This window comes from Hippocampus zosterae, chromosome 12 (genome assembly GCF_025434085.1).
Source record: "Hippocampus zosterae strain Florida chromosome 12, ASM2543408v3, whole genome shotgun sequence".
In the NCBI taxonomy this organism is placed as follows: Eukaryota; Metazoa; Chordata; class Actinopteri; order Syngnathiformes; family Syngnathidae; genus Hippocampus; species Hippocampus zosterae.
In genome coordinates this window covers 4241212-4260614 of record NC_067462.1, presented here as the reverse complement: position 1 = coordinate 4260614, position 19403 = coordinate 4241212, and the positions used below count along the sequence as shown (strand labels likewise).

Below are 19403 nucleotides of genomic sequence, written 5' to 3'. Positions count from 1 at the left end.
TTTACCTGCTGCTCCTTTTAGCTCGTGCGCGGGCATAATAAGCTTCATAGGATTTGGGTTTCAGCTCCAGTGCTTTTGTCGCAAACTCCTCAGCCATCCCAAAGTCCTGCGACAATGAGGCCACTTATTGTTAATTCAAACATTTTCTTCTTCAAAATAAAATAAAAAGGAACTTGCAACACTCAGAAGATCAAAATTCCATCTCACGTTTGTTTTTCTGCGGCAGCGGGAGAGGTTGAGGTAGAGGGAGACCCTCAGGTCTTTGAAGGCCTTCAGGTCGTCTCCGAAGCCCTCCCTGGGAAACTTCCTCAAAGCGTACTGGTACCTCTGCGCCGCCTCCTTCATCTTGCCTTTCTGGAGGACACATTAAGGCACAAACGTGATGAGCGAGACCAGGAAGGAGGCTCAGGGCCAAACACTCGCATGCCGGATTGCCACTTGGTATCTCGCAGAGATGCTCATCGACAAGCCAAATGGAGTGAAGACACGTTCAAGAAACCTGGGAGCTTTCTAAACTCTGACTAGGAAAAGTGCCTGAGGAAAGCATCCGTGTTTGTCTTTAGCGCTTTGAGGTGAGATGTTTGAGCTTCAGACTTCCCGGCAATAGCATAAAAGAGACACGTCAGGCTGGCAGCTTTAACCTTTCTGCTCCTACGCTGTAAAATGTCAAAGCATCGATCGGACACCCTCTGATTTTTTTTTTTTGCTATTTTCTACTACTGTACTGTACCGTAGTACCCTTTATTTCTCGTCATGTACAAATGGGTATTTTTGGCACCCGTGTTCTCCAAGTGTACCTTGTAAAGTAGGTTCCCCTCCTCCATGAGCTTCTGAAGCAAGATGATGAGGATGTCAGGCTTGGAGGTGGCCATGGCCCAGGCGGCGTTGCCTTCACAAGAGGAGGGAAGCGAGACAAGACGTTAGGTCGCTCGCGTCGAAGCCATCGCGGGCGCTGCCTGTATTTTGACTGCAAATTGTCACGGTAAGGTAAAGTTACCTAAAGATTGTACCTGATCGATCGTAAGGAGACGTTCTGTGACCTTAGTTTAGCGGCAGCGGGTTGGGAAAGAGTTAGCAGAGGGGAAAAGGGAGAGATCACGCACATATCCAAACTCTCTTTAAAGCAGCGATTCTCAAAAGTGTGGTCTGACGAGTCCCACCAGAGCAGGGGTGGCCAAAGTTGTTTCATCCAGCCCACCCAAGCGTTTACATTTAACAATTAATAATTGTTGCATTCATTTAGATGTTTTTTTCTTCTCAAAATTGGCTTTTTAAATGTTTCTATTATTATTTTTCTTTCTTTCATAACCCTCTCTTATGGCACATTACATAATTATTTTATTCATGTAAAAAAATGCAGATTAAAAAAAAAAGATAAACTTAATTTGACACCAAATTTTTAAAAAGCATTTATTCATTAAATAAGTGGTTACATTTTAATAATTAAAAAATGATTACAATTTTTCGGGGGGAAAAGATGTTCTTAATTTATTATTTCAAATGCATTATCACAATGGGTTTCGGTCAATTAATTTTGAATAATTAAAAAATAATGTACATTGGTTTATTTGATCATGTACTGTATTAAATAATTGGTTAATGGACATCTTCATTCATCACAATGAAATGATACATTACAAATAATACATTAAATGGTGAGATTGTATTCTTCTGAAAAAACATTTTGCAACCACATTTGACAAACAATTTCTACCGTCCAACGGAAGTCAAAAAGTGGCCCAGAGAAAGGATTACTCCTATTTATCTCAGTTACAGTTCAGTTGTATTTCACTTTCAAGGTCAATACATTTGCATTTCAACCACTGGAACCGAATCTGAATGAATCGATCAATATTTGAGTACGGTTACATCACGCTACTGCGCGGCTTACAACAACATCAAACACTTTTCCGGAAGCAAATCGACTTTGAGATGGTGCTTGCTGTCAGAAGTTTGAGAACCGCTGCTTTGAAGACTTTTGCGCCATGCAAACATGCCGAGAGAAAGTTCAAAAGTTTGCCAATGGCGGAGCGCCGTACAGATAAGTCGCAGCGCGCCAGATAACGTCACGTAGGTCGTTACGGTGATAAGACGCATTCCAAACGTAGCCCAGCAGCACATCAGGGAGCAAAGAAAGGACACACGTGTACACAGCAACACATACATACACACATATATGGACAAGCAGAGCCAACTGCCAGCGAATGGATGCCGTGTTTTTGCGCCGCATTCCACCAAATTAGTGTGAGCTTATTTTGAGAGCCTCGAGATATTGCGCAAACAAAAGACCGAAGCAAACGACTTTTAGGACTTCAGGACCAAGTTGGGCAAAAATGTTTCACACACATGCACAAGACTGATGGGTCTGCTTTTCAGTTTTTTTTTCTCTCAGATCCCCACCCCCCCATCATAAATAATGTTTTTTTTAGGGAACACTTTTTTTTTTTTTTTTAGCAGGAACCATATTTGGTAACCTGAGTCAATATGGAAAACAAACGCGTCATTGCAGGTGTATCTCAAGACGTTGCTTTGCTAGTTCAAGACAAAAAGTGAAACGTGAAGAGAGTTCATTGCAGGAAAATTTCTTGAGATGGTAAATTAGTTGGGGTTTTTTTTCTGGTTGAGATGGTAAAATAGTTTTTGATTTTTTTTGGTTGTTGTTGGCTGTATCCAATTTATTATTCTGTTCGAGACCACTTCAAGGTTAAACAATTCATCAAAAGAAAAATAAGAGGACTTAATGTGCTTTGCGTCCCAATCTCCCCCCAAAAAATAAACGATGACAGAAAATGACTCCCACTCATGTTTCTTGGCGTCTCATTGGAGATTTGTTGGCATGGCCTGACTATTTTGCTGTGGGAATTTTCCCCACAGCTGTCAATTAAAAATTTTAATTACATAGCGGGTTGAACTGATTAATTGGTTGGGCAACGTTTACATCTTGAAGTCGGGTTCGGCCATTCATAGTTAAAAAACAAAACAAAACAACAACAAAAAAACACCCTACCCAGCTTGGCCCCTTTCTTCAGCAGCGTGACCACCACAGACGTGTTCCGACATCCGATGGCTCGGTCCAGAGGCCGCATGCCACTGTAGTCCACATGCTCCACCACCGCTCCTCTTTCCACCAAATACTGGACCTAAAGGAGGCGCCGCGCTGGTTAAAGCACCGCGTCCGGCTAACTAATGTGTGCTCATTAACGGCGAGAGTGTTGGGGTCAATGCGATTACGCCAGTCACGCGTGTTCGGGAGTGTACAGCCACGTACGATTTCCGCATCCCCGAAAAAGGCGGCCAGGTCCAGGGGAGTTCGTCCGTTTTTATCGGTGTGGTCGATCACGGAGCCTTTCTCCACCAAAAGCTGCACGACGTTCTTATGTCCTTTTAAACACGCCCAGCTGAGGCCCGTCAGACCCTCCTTGTCCATGGAGGTCAGCGACGCACCTTTGGAGACACACGACACTCACAATCACATTCCCGTCTTCAGAGTATTCCTGTGAGTCCCAAGAATTGATTGGAAAGTCTTAACAGGAGGTGTACAAAGCTCATTGACATTATCCGCCCTACTGTCATTTATAAAAACAATTAGTATGATTATTTTTAGGGCGGCCCGGTAGTCCAGTGGTTAGCACGTGGGCTTCACAGTGCAGAGGTACCGGGTTCGATTCCAGCTCCGGCCTCCCTGTGTGGAGTTTGCATGTTCTCCCCGGGCCTGCGTGGGTTTTCTCCGGGTGCTCCGGTTTCCTCCCACATTCCAAAAACATGCGTGGCAGGCTGATTGAACACTCGAAATTGTCCCTAGGTGTGAGTGTGAGTGCGAATGGTTGTTCGTTTCTGTGTGCCCTGCGATTGGCTGGCAACCGATTCAGGGTGTCCCCCGCCTACTGCCCGGAGACGGCTGGGATTGGCTCCAGCACCCCCCGCGACCCTAGTGAGGATCAAGCGGTACGGAAGATGAATGAAGATGAATGATTATTTTTTTTACATTGTGCTCCAGATGCCCGAGCCAACCGAGAGCAGTACACTACAGGCGCACAAAATAAACAAATGAAGAGGAGTTTCACAACTAAGCAACCAGGAAGCTGTAATATTGGTTGCTCTTTGCAGAGGATAAAGAATAGATGCCTGTGAGTTTTATTCTGCTGTCCATCCAAAGGTGTTGCTGCATCTTTGCGTTCAAACAATTGCTGCTTTTAGGGTTAGAACGATAATTTTGTACAGTTTTCCCATTGTACTTTCAAAACTTTTTCGTAGTATTTTCATTGATCCTGCATTCATGCCGGGCTTTGTCTCAATTTCCATCTTGAATCATGATTTCATTGTTTATTAAAGCATGGCAGATCTGCTTTGTGCTACGACGGGGGCACATCCACGTCGCCTTTCCTTGGGTGTGCTTTGACTCACGAAGGCGGGTGTCGCCCCCGCAGCTCACCTTTGGAGAGCAGAAAGTCAACGGTGCTCAGGTGACCCTCACAGGCCGCCACCATCAGTAACGTTCTGCCCTGCTTGTCGCTGACGTTAATGTCGGCGCCGTTCTGCAGCAGCAGCTCCGCAATCTAGGAGAGAGAGCACACCAGACGACACGCAATGACACTAGCGCCGGTTCGCAGTAGCCTACATGCTAACTCGATCTTGTGAGCGAATGCTGTGAACAAGCTTATTAGACGCGGCGAGCGTCGGAGAGCGTCAAGCCGAGCGACAGAAGCGCGAATCAATGGTTGCCGTGGATACGGAGGAGACGTTGGCCTCACCTGCCAGTGCCCCTGTCTGACGGCGCAGAATAGCGGAGACACCCCCCGCCGGTTGACCTGCTGCACCGTCACCCCCTGCTCGAGCAGAAAGCCGCACACCTCCATCTTGCCTCGGCCGGCGGCCGCCGTCAACGCTGAGGGGCAGACAGAGGACGCGGCGCGCTTTACTTTGCGAGTCCTTATTTTTTGAGTTCAAAGGCACGCTTGCGAAAGGTGTTTAACTGAGCTTTGTAAACGTGTCCGGATTTCATATCGTTGAAAAGTTACTCCCTGCTTTGTTTCGGTGTAATGGAGGCTATTTTAAACAGCGGTTGTCCCATATGGCCGTAATTTGAGAAGATGAAAGGACCAAATGGGTAAGGACAAGACACACACACACACACACACACACACACACACACACACACACATAGCTGGTTGCTGTGTACACAGGACAACTAAAATGTGGTAATTGCACAGTGGAGAAGATCTTGGAACCAAATATATTCTGTAATATACAAAAGTTGCACCCCCCCCCAAAAAAAGTAATAACAAAATGACATACTATGTTAAGATTTTAACAGTTTGTGAATCATATTTACGTTTTCATGCATTCGCTTAATGGGTATTGAGTATTTGGTGTATGTGCCTTGGCCCCCAGAGGGCAGCGTAAAACAAGGTCAGACAACGCATAGATTTGATGCAGAGAAGAAGACCATCCCAACTAAATTCCGTTGATAGCGGTTCAGTGTTCCACTGAGGATAAAGAATATATGCCTGTGTGTACTTTTCTCTCTAGATGTGTTGCTGCACTGTTTGTGTTCAAATGTCCCCGTTTCGCAGCAGAACACTAGACCATAAATGGTATTCATTCGCCTGTCAATTTTTTTTAAATGAATCAGTTGATTAATTGGTTATTGGAATTTTACTCTGCCAAATATCTGTATCGGCTTTAAAAAAAAAAAAACACAATCCCCGGAACAGCTTTCAGTTCGACACCACTGCTCCCAAAATGTCGAAACAGTCAAATTAACACCTCTTGTACAGTGTCGATCAAAACTGAAAAAAGTTTTGGGCCCCCCCCCCCATCCTAGTGACCCACGAGTAAGCCCACCGTCTTGGCCAGGAAGTTCTGAATGACTAGCTAAGAACGCGGCTGTGATTGCTCGCTCCAGCCAGAATGCCATTACCATCAAATTGTGCAGCCGGAGCCTAAACTCATCACAGGTAAATAACCGGCAAGATTAAATGACAATCTCAATCACGCAAACACTCTGTTCCGCCAAAGGCTTCCGAGCGGTGACAAGTGCTCGAATCGCTGTGATTTTTTCCTCAAGATTCCTAACAAAAGATTTCATCCCCGGAATGAATTACACAAGCATCTTTCATGCAAAACACACAAAGTCCCCCTGATCCTCTGGCAACCTTGCAACAAAATAAAGGCAATGTTCAACATATTTGCCGCTGCTTTCTTTGAAGCGATTCTATGCGGCGCGCTGAAGGGAGTCGATCCCCGCGAAGCAAATCATCTCTCTATGCATCGCGGCGAAGCATCCGGAGAGGAAGCGGGCGCAGATGTGCAATCCAATCATGCTCCGCTCAACAGTAGGAGACACGGCGGAGCGATTTGCATGGAGATGAAAAGAACGTTTGGTTTTAAATAGGTGATACGCACCCGTAAAGGTACCGCGCCTTGGAATGGCATCCAATATGAGCCCGATTCCGCCTTGGCGACAATGTTCAGAAACAAAGAAGCTCATATTTTTCTTGTAATCCGATTATTCGAGTGATTCCATTCATCGCTTCAGCCCCATTATCTGCCCTCATCTGAATTAAAATACATTTAACCATTGGCAGACCTCCAAAAAAATGTATATCCACTATTATGTCTATCCGAGTTGTAATCGTCCGTTGTGCGAGCAACGCAAGCGTAACGACAGGGTCATTTCATCTGACCTTCATCCCGTAATACTGGCGGCAATATGAAGTTTCAGTCCCCCGCTAGGCTACGACACAGCGGCAGCACCATTTTCCACGAATAACGACGGGCTCCCGGTGGTTTCTAAATAAGGTCCCGGTGGCAACGGGGGGATATCAGAGATTGTGGTCATCACAAGGACGGGAGAGTCACTTTTGCCTCGGCTCAGCGCTGGCCCAGACGTGCAATTTCACGTGGGTGCGACGGATGCGATTTCACATCCGCTGAGCGAACAGAGCGCAGACACCAAGTGCGAGACCGTGGCTCCGCCGAGGAGGAATATTTGGGATTCCTCTGTCCCGGCACAGTAATACGGTTTGACGTCCTTGTGGCCATTTAGAAGGGGAAATGGATTGCGCGTCAACAGTGGTAAGGACAGATACTTCGGCCAGGATGACCGAACTTTCACAAAAAAGGAATACATTGACTGAGGAGCACGCAGTTCTACTTTTCTCCTTTTTTTGTTTTCTTGCTGTCTATCTTGATAAGAGCTTCCTTTGTGTACATTGAAAATGAGGACATGCAGACCAATACGCTGCATTATCAAGGTATTAAATCTGCAAGAAAAGCACTCGGCCTTCCATTCTAAAAATGTCTTATTGTAGAGATGCACTTATCAGGTTGTTAAGCAACCGACTGTGTCTTCATTTATTTTTCAATTCAGATTCAATTTGAAGCAGATTAGGACTGCTGATGATTGTGTACATTTTTGCCTATTAGGAGACGAAAGACGATTTTCTTTTAACCGAATTCTTAAGACACAGCTTTGGAAGTTTTCTGCCTATTTTGTGAAACAAACAAAAATTTGATTTCAAATAAACCCCGGCCGGTCCCCTTTCGACCGATGATTGGAAACTGAACAGCAATGGCAATTACCAAAAACGTTTCTGTAATTTTCATCCGGCGATTTGTAGAATCTCTTTAATCAAAGCCAGCTGCCATAAATTCGGCTCTAAAATTCCATTCCAACACATGGCGCAATCTGCCAAACACGTATAAGTAAAGCAAAAGTGGAACATTTTCAGACAACTCGTGATTAAGATGTCTTATCTTACCACCAGTATGTCATCCGGCAAACCCCGCTCACCTCCCGAGCCACCTAAATCAAAGTATCGTTTGTGGACCAGACGCAGGAGTGCCTGCAAATGTCTAAAGTGTTGTTGGCCTCCAAATAAATAGCGCCGAGAGGAGACAGCGCAGCGGCGGAACCGGAGAACCATTCCTCGGAGGCAATGCTGTGTTTACCAACCTCTAAGTAGAAACCCACATGACCACAACAGCAAATGCTTTTACCAGAAAGAACACGACACAAGAACGCGGCGGGGCCCATAAAAAAACGCGCACACGGACAAGACGCGTTTGCTTTCGAGACCTTCCGCTGGCAAGAGCGCCCCCCCCCAGAAATGATAAAACGCCGGCTTGCGATAAAATGAAGCGTGTAATGTAAAAAGATGGATGACGACATACCTGTCTCTCCCCACAGAGTGTCGTGGCTATCAATTTGCACGGCGTACTCATTATTCACTGCCAGCAAGCTGCTCACAACCTGCCAGGAAGAAACTTTGATAAATGGCTTACTGTTTCGGCAGAAGAGATCTAAATAAACCGCCAGGACGCTCTGCTCATTGGGAGTGAAAATAACGGGCCATGCCAACGGCGTGGTGGCACAAACAAAACTCCGCACTGTGAGGCTTTGGCCTTCGAGGTCTCCAAACAGCAACATGGCATCTTCTCAGATTGAACCGCTAGTTTGTTTTTTGGGGTTTTTGGGGGGGGGGGGGGGGGGTTGAGTGTGTTTACGATGAGAGGGTCAAGTGGGGGTAAAAATGGGAAGTTCACATCTGTCGTAGGGGCTCCTTGGTTTGCGATATTGTCCGTCTGCATGTGTTCATTGATGCTAATCTTGTTAGCCCATCTATGGCGTTTCCCATAAAGTGTTAGCACGAGGCTAATGTATGCGGATGTGTCATGTTTTCTTTTTTTCTTCTAAGTTTGACAGCAAATTTCAACCTCCGCACGTACATTTTGGGCCACAAAACAAACCTGCGTGTGTCCCATGCTGGCCGCTCCTATCAAAGCCTGTTGCAGGGCTCTGCTCTTCAAAGTGCGATCCTGCTGCTGCCCCTCGGCGCTCCATTCCATCTCCAGCAGGTACTGGATAATATCTGGATGCCCCCGGAGAGCGGCGTGCACAAGAGCGCACTGGCCGCTCTTATCTGTATGGTCGACCTGGCAAACGCATATTTGTTAGCCGGATTGCTTCTCGCAGGGTCACTCTAGCGCATATCCGTTGGCACTTGGTTAAAGGAGATAACCCGGAACACCGTTCACTGGTGTCATGGGTGTAAAGTCGAGCTGAACCAGTCATCAAATTCAGCTGGAAAATCACTGCTGAGACCGCTCAGGCGCACGCGCTCACCTTGGCGCCCCGCTTGCAGAGCATCATGACGAGACTCAGGTGACCCGCGGCCGCCGAGTAGCACAGTGGGTTCATCCCATTTTCGGACACCACCTCCACGCTGGCGCCGAACTCCAGCAGCAAGGAGGCGATTTCCAGATGGCCGAGGTGGCACTGGACGCAGATGACGGGCGCGTTGTTCAGCACTTCCGTGCGGTAATTGACGTTGGCTCCTCCCAGCATGAGCAGACGGCTCACCTGACGCGCAACGCAGACAATCAGCAAGCGAAAGTGTTATAAGGCTATCATATACATTATCGATGAAGTGGAGTAAAAGCGAAGCCCTGTCGCGAACACAAAATGTTCAAGATTGCTTAGATGGGTCGTTTAAATGTTGAATACAACCGCAAACCATGAATCCAAAATCGTATCATTCTCCAGTTTCGAATGATAAAATTTTGATAGTGTCAGATAAGTTTAGAATCGAAATTTATCTGACTAGATTTTAGATTCTAAACGTATCTGAGACTATTACACTTAAAAACAAATCGCTTGCAGATGTTTAATTGCAACAAGATACACATGTGACCAAGACTCTCAATAACTTCCGCTAACGACCCTGGTTAAAGTTCACTTCTACCCAACATGATTCCTTGACCGCAATGACTTTACTGGTGTAAAACAACAATTGTCAGACACAGCTGCTGTTTGATTTGTGATTGAATTAGCGAGCCGGGCAGTGGATTGGGATACCAACCCATTATGCGGTGGACTGCTGTCTATGATTGTTTTGATCATTTTGAAATCAGAAGTCAAGGGAAATTGTTTATTGAACTATTTTGCCCGTTTATTGAAAAAAAAAAGTGGGTTTTCATCTCAAAATGTTGTAATATCTCAACCGAAGTCAATTGGCAATTTTGACTGCACATGGTTTGCTTTGGTGGGCCACGTAAAATAATGCGGCTCCGGCCCCCGGGCCTCGACTTTGACACCTGTAAACTGCCCTTTGGTTGTGAATGCGAGTGTGTACACTGCCACTCGTCTAGCGCCAGCTGGGACAGGCTGCGGCTCACCTGCGACCCTAATGAGGGCAAACGCGATCGAAGAAGGAGACGATCAATACAAAGACCTGATCTCGACACGGTTTTCAATCAACACCGTCCGTCACCATGACAACAAACAGCAGCTTCAAAGGTGTCTTTTCAAAGTATTTGATCAAGGAGTGGAGTTGGTACCTCGTATGTTTCTATTCAAGTCCAAATCTTTTCGAAAACGTTACCTTAGCCTGAACTCAAGCGCGTTGCGGTCTCGCACTAAAGGGCGGACATTCCGCTGAAGCAAATATCAAGACAGATTTACCTCCCCTGCGGGATGAAGAAAATCAATAATACATGTGGAGTGCGACAAAGGCACGGGGGGGTGGTGGTGGGGGGGGGGGCGTCAATGAGTATTTCGAGGACGGAATATGAAAAAGCGTTAATTTGTCGGTTGTGAATAGATTTACTGCGACGGAGGACAGGACAAGGTCACGCTTGTAAACGTTCCGCTGTGAGTGTCGCCGCACTCGCGCATAATAACTCACAAATGCGTATTGGCGATGACAACAAGTGGAGCGCGAACACGGCTGACAAGCGGGCGGGGGGGGAGGGGGGGGGGTGTTGGGGGGGAAAGACAACTGATTCAGCCGCCAGCCAGAAAGCATCAATCAGAGATAATGGGCTTTCTTGAAGAGACTAATGCCTCTCCTCAGTGCAAACAAAAGAGAGCAGGCGCCGCATCTGAAGTGATTCCAAACGTTATTATTAGAGGTTATACAAACTCTTTTGTACGACTCATTACCAGTAAACAAAGCGCATAAGAGAGTCAAGATTGGTCCAAAGATGCAAAATGGGTTTACACGTGAATTGATTGGGTGGCCGGCATCCAATCTTGGATTTAATTGTGGAGCAGCCATGTCTTCTAACACTTTTTTTTTTGGGCCATTCAGGCCACACAATTTATAGACAGAGTAGAAAACAGAGAGAGGTCAAGCAACAAGGGTCTACGGGTCTATTACCATAACATGCTAACACAACTGAATTTTACAACTAATGGGACTTAATTGACGGTGTAACTAATACAGCAGATGGCATTTTAGCTCTGAGGCCAAACGGAGTCACCGGGGTCACCGCGTGCACCTCCACGGCGCTGACGCTTTAAAGTGGATGCTTTATGAAGTGGGAGAGCGCATTTGACCTTTGCGCATCGACCTTTGATGACCTGGCGGGGCGGTTACGGCGAATGGTTTTACAGCCCGCTTCAAAATGGTCATACTTAGTTTCCACCTTTCATCGACGCAGTTAACATTAGTTAAGTCGTCTAACCATCGATTGTTTCGTAAGGGAAGGAATCAAGTCGTTTCTCAACTGAAGTCGATTTTTCCGGATGGATGGATGGATTTGATTGTTTTTCTGTAGACTTTTTTTTTCAGGTTGCATTCAAGGGCCGGAAACAGAACAAGACTTCTTAAATATGGATGAAAAAAAAAAAAATCTGTGAATTCCAGAAGAGAGTGTTGTCCCCCCCACCCCCCCCGAAAATAGCCAAAACGCAAAATCATGAATATGCCAGGGACCTCTGTTTCATCGACTTTTGTTCCACACACGGGTTCTGCGCTTCTACTTTAGTGCGCGAGTACTTCTGCCACCTCTGACACGCGGTCTCACCTTCACATTGGGAGTGTAGAGGTTCCTCAGAGAGGCCAACGCCGCGGAGAGGCCGTCGGCGCTGCAGCTGATCCACAAAGCCTGCAGCACGCTGGATGACACGCCCGTTCTCTTACTCAGGCCCTGCCACACACGTGCAAAAGACACCATGAATGCACGCAAACCCGCACGTCGAGTACTGAAGCGACATCTCTGTTCTTCTTCACATTCTTTGACAAAAACACAGGAATGGTCAGCAATAATTCTCAGAAAAAAGCAACAAAAAAAAAAGAAGAGTAAATGTCCGTGCATCTTTCTTACCTTGAAGATGTGCGCCTTAAGAATGTGGTGTCCCAATTCCATGGTCTGTTGCCGATTGAGTTTCCCTTCTTGACGGGACAGCATGAATGCGATGAGAGCGTGACCGCTCCTGCGCGACACAATAGGGCAGTGTTTCCCAACTTCTATTGAGGCCATTTGGAAACGTGCACAGTACGCCAGCAACCGAACGTGTCACAAAAAAAAAAAAAAAGTACGAAGACGCAAATACTGTCTTTGCTCAATATGGGCCCCGTTTCATTGAACGAAAAGCCGCCACAAACGCCGTTGTATGAACGGCGACGAGTGCAAACTGTCACCGTACGTCGCCGGACACGATAGATGAACAGAATGTTATTTGTCGTTATGAAATAATACTTTCGGACAAAGCTTTCGTGCGCTACGGCGCCCCCCGTTGGGTATCGCTGCAACAGAGCGTGGAATCAATTGTAGGGAAAGAGGGGCGGGCTAGTCAAGGAATAAATTGTCCACGGCAAACACTTCATAAGGTGTGTGCCGAATCATTAAGAGACGGAAGGCCCCGCGTTGGGAGTGTCATTAAAAGGACGCGCGTGATTGGAGATCACGTTGATTGGGTCCAAATTCTCGGTAGTCGGCGACACATCCGCAGCATAGCGGCTTTTATCTGCATATTCATCGCGTCTGCCAACTCCCCAGCCTTTGTTTTGATGAATGATTAGAATTATGAAAGGCTACTCTGGTGGACTTTGTGAGAACGGATAATACGGAAGACCCCGGGAGGGGAAAAAGCAAACAGAACGGATATCATCTTGTTGTTTTCACTTTTTACAAAAAGCCTTTTTTTTTAATCTTTTGTTTAGGGCCGAGTCCAGCTGTTATCATCTTATCGCTCAAGATTTTCATTTTACGTTACGTTATCGATTTCTTTGTCGTATTTTCTCTTGCAATGGCCTTTTTTGAGCAAAAGACTTTGGTCTGTGTCGCGAATAAAAACTGGACTTCCGTAGCTCCAGAGTCACAGACTTCATTGCTGGATGGTGGCAGTAAAAACTTTGTTAACCTCCAACCAGCGTGAGTTGAAAATGACGTCAATTTTGATTCATTTCAATTGGGGAAAGTTGTTCCGAGATCAGCGTGATTGTGTTTTGCAAACTAATTACAGTCGGCAAACTCTCACCCTTTGCACACATACCAGCTTATTCATTCATTCATTCATTCATCTTCCAAGCCGCTTGATCCTCACTAGGGTCGCGGGGGGTGCTGGAGCCTATCCCAGCTGTCTTCGGGCAGTAGGCGGGGGACACCCTGAATCGGTTGCCAGCCAATCGCAGGGCACACATAGACGAACAACGATCCACGCTCACACTCACACCTAGGAACAATTTCGAGTGTTCAATCAGCCTAGCATGCATATTTTTGGAATGTGGGAGGAAACCGGAGCACCCGGAGAAAACCCACGCAGGCCCGGGGAGAACATGCAAACTCCACACAGGGAGGCCGGAGCTGGAATCGAACCCGGTACCTCTGCACTGTGAAGCCGACGTGGTTGCAACGTTCTGATGTGCCACAGGCACGAGACTTTATTATTTTCGAACCACAAAAACATGTCGTGTTTGTTGAGGAAACGGCAGATTTCTCCGGTTGCCGTTGCTATTTTATAGCGTCGTCGATATCCGATTCAATTCGCAGCCAGACTCGTCGCTGACTGCCGACCACTTACGAAAGCTGGTTACAAATTCACAAATTCTCGGTTGGCGGCGTGGTATCGGAAAGCGGAGGACTAACCTCGGGTCGCAGAGGAAATCGGCGCTCTCGCCGTCGGCCCGCCACACGAGCCACTCCCTGAAGGACGGGTGGCAAAACATGCGCGTCTTGTCGCGGCGTCTGATGAGAAACCCCGACAGTAAGTCCATACGTTGCTGGAAGTCCTCCCAGGGCAGCTCCCCTTGGACGTCGCCGGCGTTGATGGCGTGGAACAGCTGCTCGTCGGTCATCGGGTGCAGCGAGGCCAGCGCCAGGTTGAGGATGGGCAGCGAGCGCTCAAAGGCCGAATTGCTCATGAACTTCATGTTGCACTGCAGCTGGTAGAGCTCGGCCAGCGAGACGGGCACCACCTTGTAGCTGGAGCTCTTGATGACCAGGTGGCCCTTCTCGAACAGATCCAGGGTGAGTTTGAGATACAGGTAGGAGCCCTGGCTGCGGGAGATGAGGTGGCCGCTTAGCTTCGCCACCGCGACCGGCTCGCCTTTGCCGTTCAGGCTGATGTTGTTCATGATGTCCTTGCTGCCGCCGACGCGGTACTGGATGTACGCGTTGAGGTCGTTGCTTATCTCTTTATTGTCCGAAAAGTCGTCCAGAGAGATCTTGGAGAAAGGCAGAAGGCCGGTGATCTCCTGTGAAACGTAGGTGGGAAATATCAAATGGAGTAACTATAAAAAAGCACGAGACACAAATGGGAATCATCATCAAACAGCGGAGCACTTCCATGTGGTTTCAAATATTTATCACTCGCGCAATCGATAAGCAACTTGGGACACCTTCTGAGCTTGGCCGGCCATTGAAAAATACCATCGTTTTTGTATTATCATGATTATTCCATCGCCAGTGTATGGATTCTCGGGAAAAAAACCACGGAGCGTGTCTAGCCCGCATAATGTCGAGGCGGATGGATCCAAAAGTCGTGACAAACAAGCAAAAGGACAAACCTACGCCGATGAAAACAAAAACCTCCTTAGCGAAAGGAATCGAATCTTTTCCTGTAGTTCAATCGTATTCAGCATGACCAAACAGAAACAGACTTTTGAGCAGAAGACATCCTCAGGCTATGTGAAAGGAGTCGGACTTAGTTTTTTTTTTTTTTTTTTTGGGGTTCCCTTTGCGCGGGATAAATATCAGAGTAGCAGTCTGCGAGCAAACACACAAAGCCTTCGGGCTCTAGCAGACGCGAGTGACAGGATGAAATGTTGCGATGAAGTTAGGAGGCATCAATACCAATTTTCAATTTTTTTTTTTTTCGACAGAGTATGATCACAAATCCGGATACTTTATCATGCCACCAATTTACTTAAACGTAGCACGTAATCCGAGGGATTTTACTGATGTGGTATCTCGGTCTGAACACCAGGGGGCGCTACATCAGAGATAAAGAAGAAAGTAGCTTTATATGATTTTTTTTGCCCCTTTATCTTCTATATAAAAAAAAAATAAAACACAACACTCTATATTCAGAGAGCAGAGACGTTCTTGAATAATATGAACCAAACGGAAATAATAACACTTATTACTTATTAATAACACAATTTTTTTTTTCAGAAGAACTGCGTGGACAGAATCCGAGAGCACCTTCCGAATATGAATCACCTCGATCCCACACGCACACGAGGGAATGTCGCGGCTTCATCCGTTTGCGACATTTTCTCCATCCCGCTGCTGACTTCGGGGGCCAAAAGACAGACGACAGCCCGGAGTGGCAGACAACAATTCACACCACGTTCGCACAATCGCTAAGTGGAAACTGGAGCGAAAACGCCGGCGCGGATGCCAGGAGAGTGAACCGTTACGCCGCCGGTGACTCGCGGCTTCGGTGATACGTGATACAATATTGCACTTTTTCTCGTCGGCGGCGTCCGATATTAGCGATGAGATGTGCCTTTACCAGCAAGCTGACACGGACGGTGACCACCAGTTTGAGCCAGGGAGGGAACTTGGTGATGATCTTTGTAATGAAGGAGGCAACGGTGTCTCCGTAGTCGGGCTTGTGGAATTCAGCTTCGTTCAGTCCGTCGATCAAAATGATGAAATTCTCCTCTGGAATCTTCCGTTCTGGAAATGCACAATCGCCGTGATTTCGGGAAGCGAGATGCGCAGTCGGCTTTATGAATCATGTCGCTTGAACAAAGGCCAAAGCCGACCATCTTAAAACCTCAAACAGGCGACGCGTTTACCTTTACGAAGGTTGGCCAGAGGCTCAAGGACGCCCCTTCGGAAAGCGGCGGCGGGGTCCTGGACGCAGGAGCGCAGACTTAACATGCTCTGGAGGTGGGGCTCTTTCAGCAAGAGTTCCCGGTATGAATTCAGCTGGTGTGCTCGGCACAGCAGGGCGGCGATGCTGTGCACAAACTCCGGGACCAGACAGGTGTACGTGTTGTCTGCTTGGCAGTAATGGTAGGCCACCACCTGGAACACCGCAAGATGGGGATGGAAAAGGAAGGGGGGGTTGACTCCTTGGTCTGTGCCGTGTTCGCTAATGTCCCGCTACGGGCCCGGAAATCAATCCGGGGTGAGGCCTGAAAACGTTACATTTTACTTCAGTTCACAGTCCATTGCAAAACTTTTCAGCACAGAAGATATAATCGTCTTTTGGAACCCATCTGATGTGAGAGAAATATTTGCCCAACCTCCACTGGGAGCCTGAGTGGGAAACGGGGAGAGGAGGCTTAATCACTTCAAATAACCCCCCCCCAAAAAAAAAAAAAAAATTCTGAGCAGGCCGAGGAAAGAGGTAGAGCTGGTAAAGAAGGAAGGGAGATGCCTGGAGGAGTTGACACACTTTCAGGGTCAGCAGGCGGGGGGGGGGGGGGGGGCTGGTGACCTGTTCCTCTGCCGGATACGAGCTCAGGCGCTCCCTGATTAGTCATGCAACCTTGACCGGCTTCTGGAGTAGTCACACACACACACGACTTATCCCAAACGAGCAAGGCATCAAACGTATCAAGAGTTGCACCCTAATCCTAAAACCAGATCAAGGTTTACCTGATCCCAACTGCATCACGCCGAACCAAAGCCAAGCCGGCTGCCGTGGCTGAGCTTGACGCCGGGGCTTGAGATGGCGACTTTTCAATAAACGATGAAGTGTCCGAGGCACCGCTACAGTAAAGCAGCTGACTATTGCCTCTGGAGGAACAGCACCTTATTCCGGTTCTAACAAATGATCCCAATAACAACAGCCCGACCCCCCCCCCTGCCGTGAACCCGCTGACCCCCGCCCCCCTCCTCCCGTCCTCTCAGTACTTTAGCCAAGATGTACCTTTGCAGCCAGCCGTTTGACAGCCTCCTCCCTGCGGCGCTGCACTTCAGGCGTTCCCGGACAGCTATTGGTCCTCAGTGTATTCGCCGCACTCGAGGGGGGAGTGGGCTGCGGGGGCTGGCTGAGAGGAAGTTCCGAGCTCGACCCGGCGCCACCTTCCAAGAGACAAACGACCCTTTTAATTGCCGTTTTTTTGTTTTGGCAATCGTCATCGCACAATTTTTTACGGCGGCCGCCGAGATGTCATTGAATTACTTTTGGGAGAGGCACCCGGACTGTTGGATGCAATCTGTCGCATGCGTCCGCCATGGCAGCTCAGCGCCACCAGCCGGGAGATGATGGCCGTCTTCCCGTAGCCCACGTTGCCCACGATCACGGCGCCGTGGCTCTCGGCGGACTCGCCGTCCTTCAAGACGTCTTCCAGCTTCTGGAAGAGCCAATCTCGGCCCACGAACACGGAATCCATGGTGATGCTGGGCACTTCGAACAACAGGGGCTTCAGCATGATGTCCACCGGTTTATAGGGAGAGAAACGACCTGGGGGGGGGGGGTTGGGTCAGCAAAATTGGACATGGCAGTGACAACATTCCATTTTCCATTACCCGGAGAGATTTCAAGTTGAAATTGGGTTCTAATCCAGGATGGGGGTGGGGGACAGGGGGGGGTTATCGCCGTAATAACACATATTGCAGTCACCTTTCGAGTCCTGAGGTAGCCTCCCACCGGTATTGTGCCAGGGGAGGCGAATGGATGTCCGCAGCGGCGTGTTGCGCTGTTCATCGAGATAGCTCAGGTCCTCCAGCTTTGTGGAGCTGGTTGCTATCGATACAGAAGAAGGGGGAAGGAGAGAGGAAGAAAAAAAAAAAGGCAGGCAGCGTAACTATAACGCACAAAGTAGAGCAATAAACAATCCGGGATGGGGTTATATAGCGCATTTGCTGTCTCCGCGTGGAGATAAGGACGCTTTGGTGGTTTGCTTACAAGGATGTAAACGGACACAATTATGACGGTATTTCGCAAGTCAAATCCGAAAACTCATTCGTCAACACCAGACTCGACAGGTGGAAGCTTTTTTCTCCGTAAAGGGGGGCGATTAAAATGAATATTTATGTCTGCTGGTGTCACCTTCTATCATTTGACTCTTCTGCGGAGTGAGATTTGCGATTGAGAGTCAAATGCAGGCAGGGGCGATTGCAAACTCAATTTTTTTTTTTTTTATTAGGAGAAAAGAACGAGAAACGCAAAGCGTGGCACGTCAACGGACCCGAGTATATATTTCAAGCGGTGTCCGCACACACTCTCAATTTCATCCATTCCCGGTGGTTTTAATTTGAATGCAAAAACGCTTGCGGCTAAACTGGCTGCAAATCACACGTTTGCCATGTCAACAGTCAAATTACAAACTTATTCCAGACGATGTCATGCAGAATCGAGATAAAAGATATTCGATTGTCCTAGATGAGACTTGGGCGACGGGAGCTTTCGGACACAAAGCGAGGAAACAAAAGACGTCAAGGTAAATTTAATGAAGGAACCAAAGCGACAGCAAAATAAAACTAATGTGATCTCGGCTCCTAGATTAGCGCCCTCGGCATGCGGAAAGCAGTGACTTTTTTTGGTACTTCTAAAACTGACAAACGTAGACGTGCCTGTAATTTCTCTTGATCTTGGAGCTTTGTTCATTTGTGCTTTGTTTTCACAGGCCGCGTCTGGGAACGTTTTGCCCGTTGATGGAGCAGATGGACGGCGATGTTGGCCTTACGGTTCGCAATTAGAGCCTTGATGCGTTTTCATTTCAGCCGAATTAGGAGCTCTGGAGATTGACGTGCGCATTTCTGGAAAATACCTGCAAATGTGTGTTCAGGGAGCTGATCGGCAAAGTGAAAATAAAAAAAAAAATAAAACGGCCTCACTGAACCCAAAAACACAGACGCCAACACGTAAATAGATCATATGAACACAGCCAACGCCATGTTTCTCTGTAGTGAGCACGACCGTAGTGTTTAGTCTAATTATGAGCGTGGTTTCACGCTTGACCTCATACAACCTTCCTGCAATCATATCCATGTAATGCGCGTCCATTTAGACGCCGCAAAAATAGTTAGCCCGAAGCCGCCCATTTGCTCTGGCCTTTGTCTGCACAATGGGTGGTTGAGATCCTAATTACACACTTCCTGCGTGCACGTGTTTATGGATCTGGTTTTGGAATGCCGGAGTCTTCTGCTCTGGGTAGAGGATGATTATGTCAGCTGTGAGCATTTGTACAGTTTCAGTTTTTGTTGTTTTT

The 19403-nt window shown here is 47.5% G+C and overlaps 2 protein-coding genes across 2 annotated transcripts in view; one reads left to right on the top strand and one right to left on the bottom strand.

Moving 5' to 3' along the window:
• cd302 (CD302 molecule) overlaps positions 1-19403 on the top strand; it is a 128276-nt gene that overhangs the window by 11783 nt on the left and 97090 nt on the right. The gene's annotated exons all lie outside the window — the stretch shown is intronic.
• The window catches only part of tanc1b (tetratricopeptide repeat, ankyrin repeat and coiled-coil containing 1b), a 68874-nt gene that overhangs the window by 1459 nt on the left and 48012 nt on the right, over positions 1-19403 (bottom strand). The window contains exons 8-25 of the mRNA XM_052082721.1: positions 17813-17935; positions 17344-17653; positions 17117-17255; positions 16035-16266; positions 15746-15912; positions 13876-14483; positions 12112-12220; positions 11812-11934; positions 9128-9364; positions 8752-8937; positions 8176-8254; positions 4752-4885; positions 4433-4556; positions 3269-3444; positions 3008-3140; positions 798-889; positions 208-354; positions 6-106 (exon numbers count right to left, since the gene is read on the bottom strand). Of these exons, the coding sequence (XP_051938681.1) occupies positions 6-106; positions 208-354; positions 798-889; positions 3008-3140; positions 3269-3444; positions 4433-4556; positions 4752-4885; positions 8176-8254; positions 8752-8937; positions 9128-9364; positions 11812-11934; positions 12112-12220; positions 13876-14483; positions 15746-15912; positions 16035-16266; positions 17117-17255; positions 17344-17653; positions 17813-17935 (3220 nt within the window). The remainder of the gene's footprint in view (positions 1-5; positions 107-207; positions 355-797; positions 890-3007; positions 3141-3268; positions 3445-4432; positions 4557-4751; positions 4886-8175; positions 8255-8751; positions 8938-9127; positions 9365-11811; positions 11935-12111; positions 12221-13875; positions 14484-15745; positions 15913-16034; positions 16267-17116; positions 17256-17343; positions 17654-17812; positions 17936-19403) is intronic.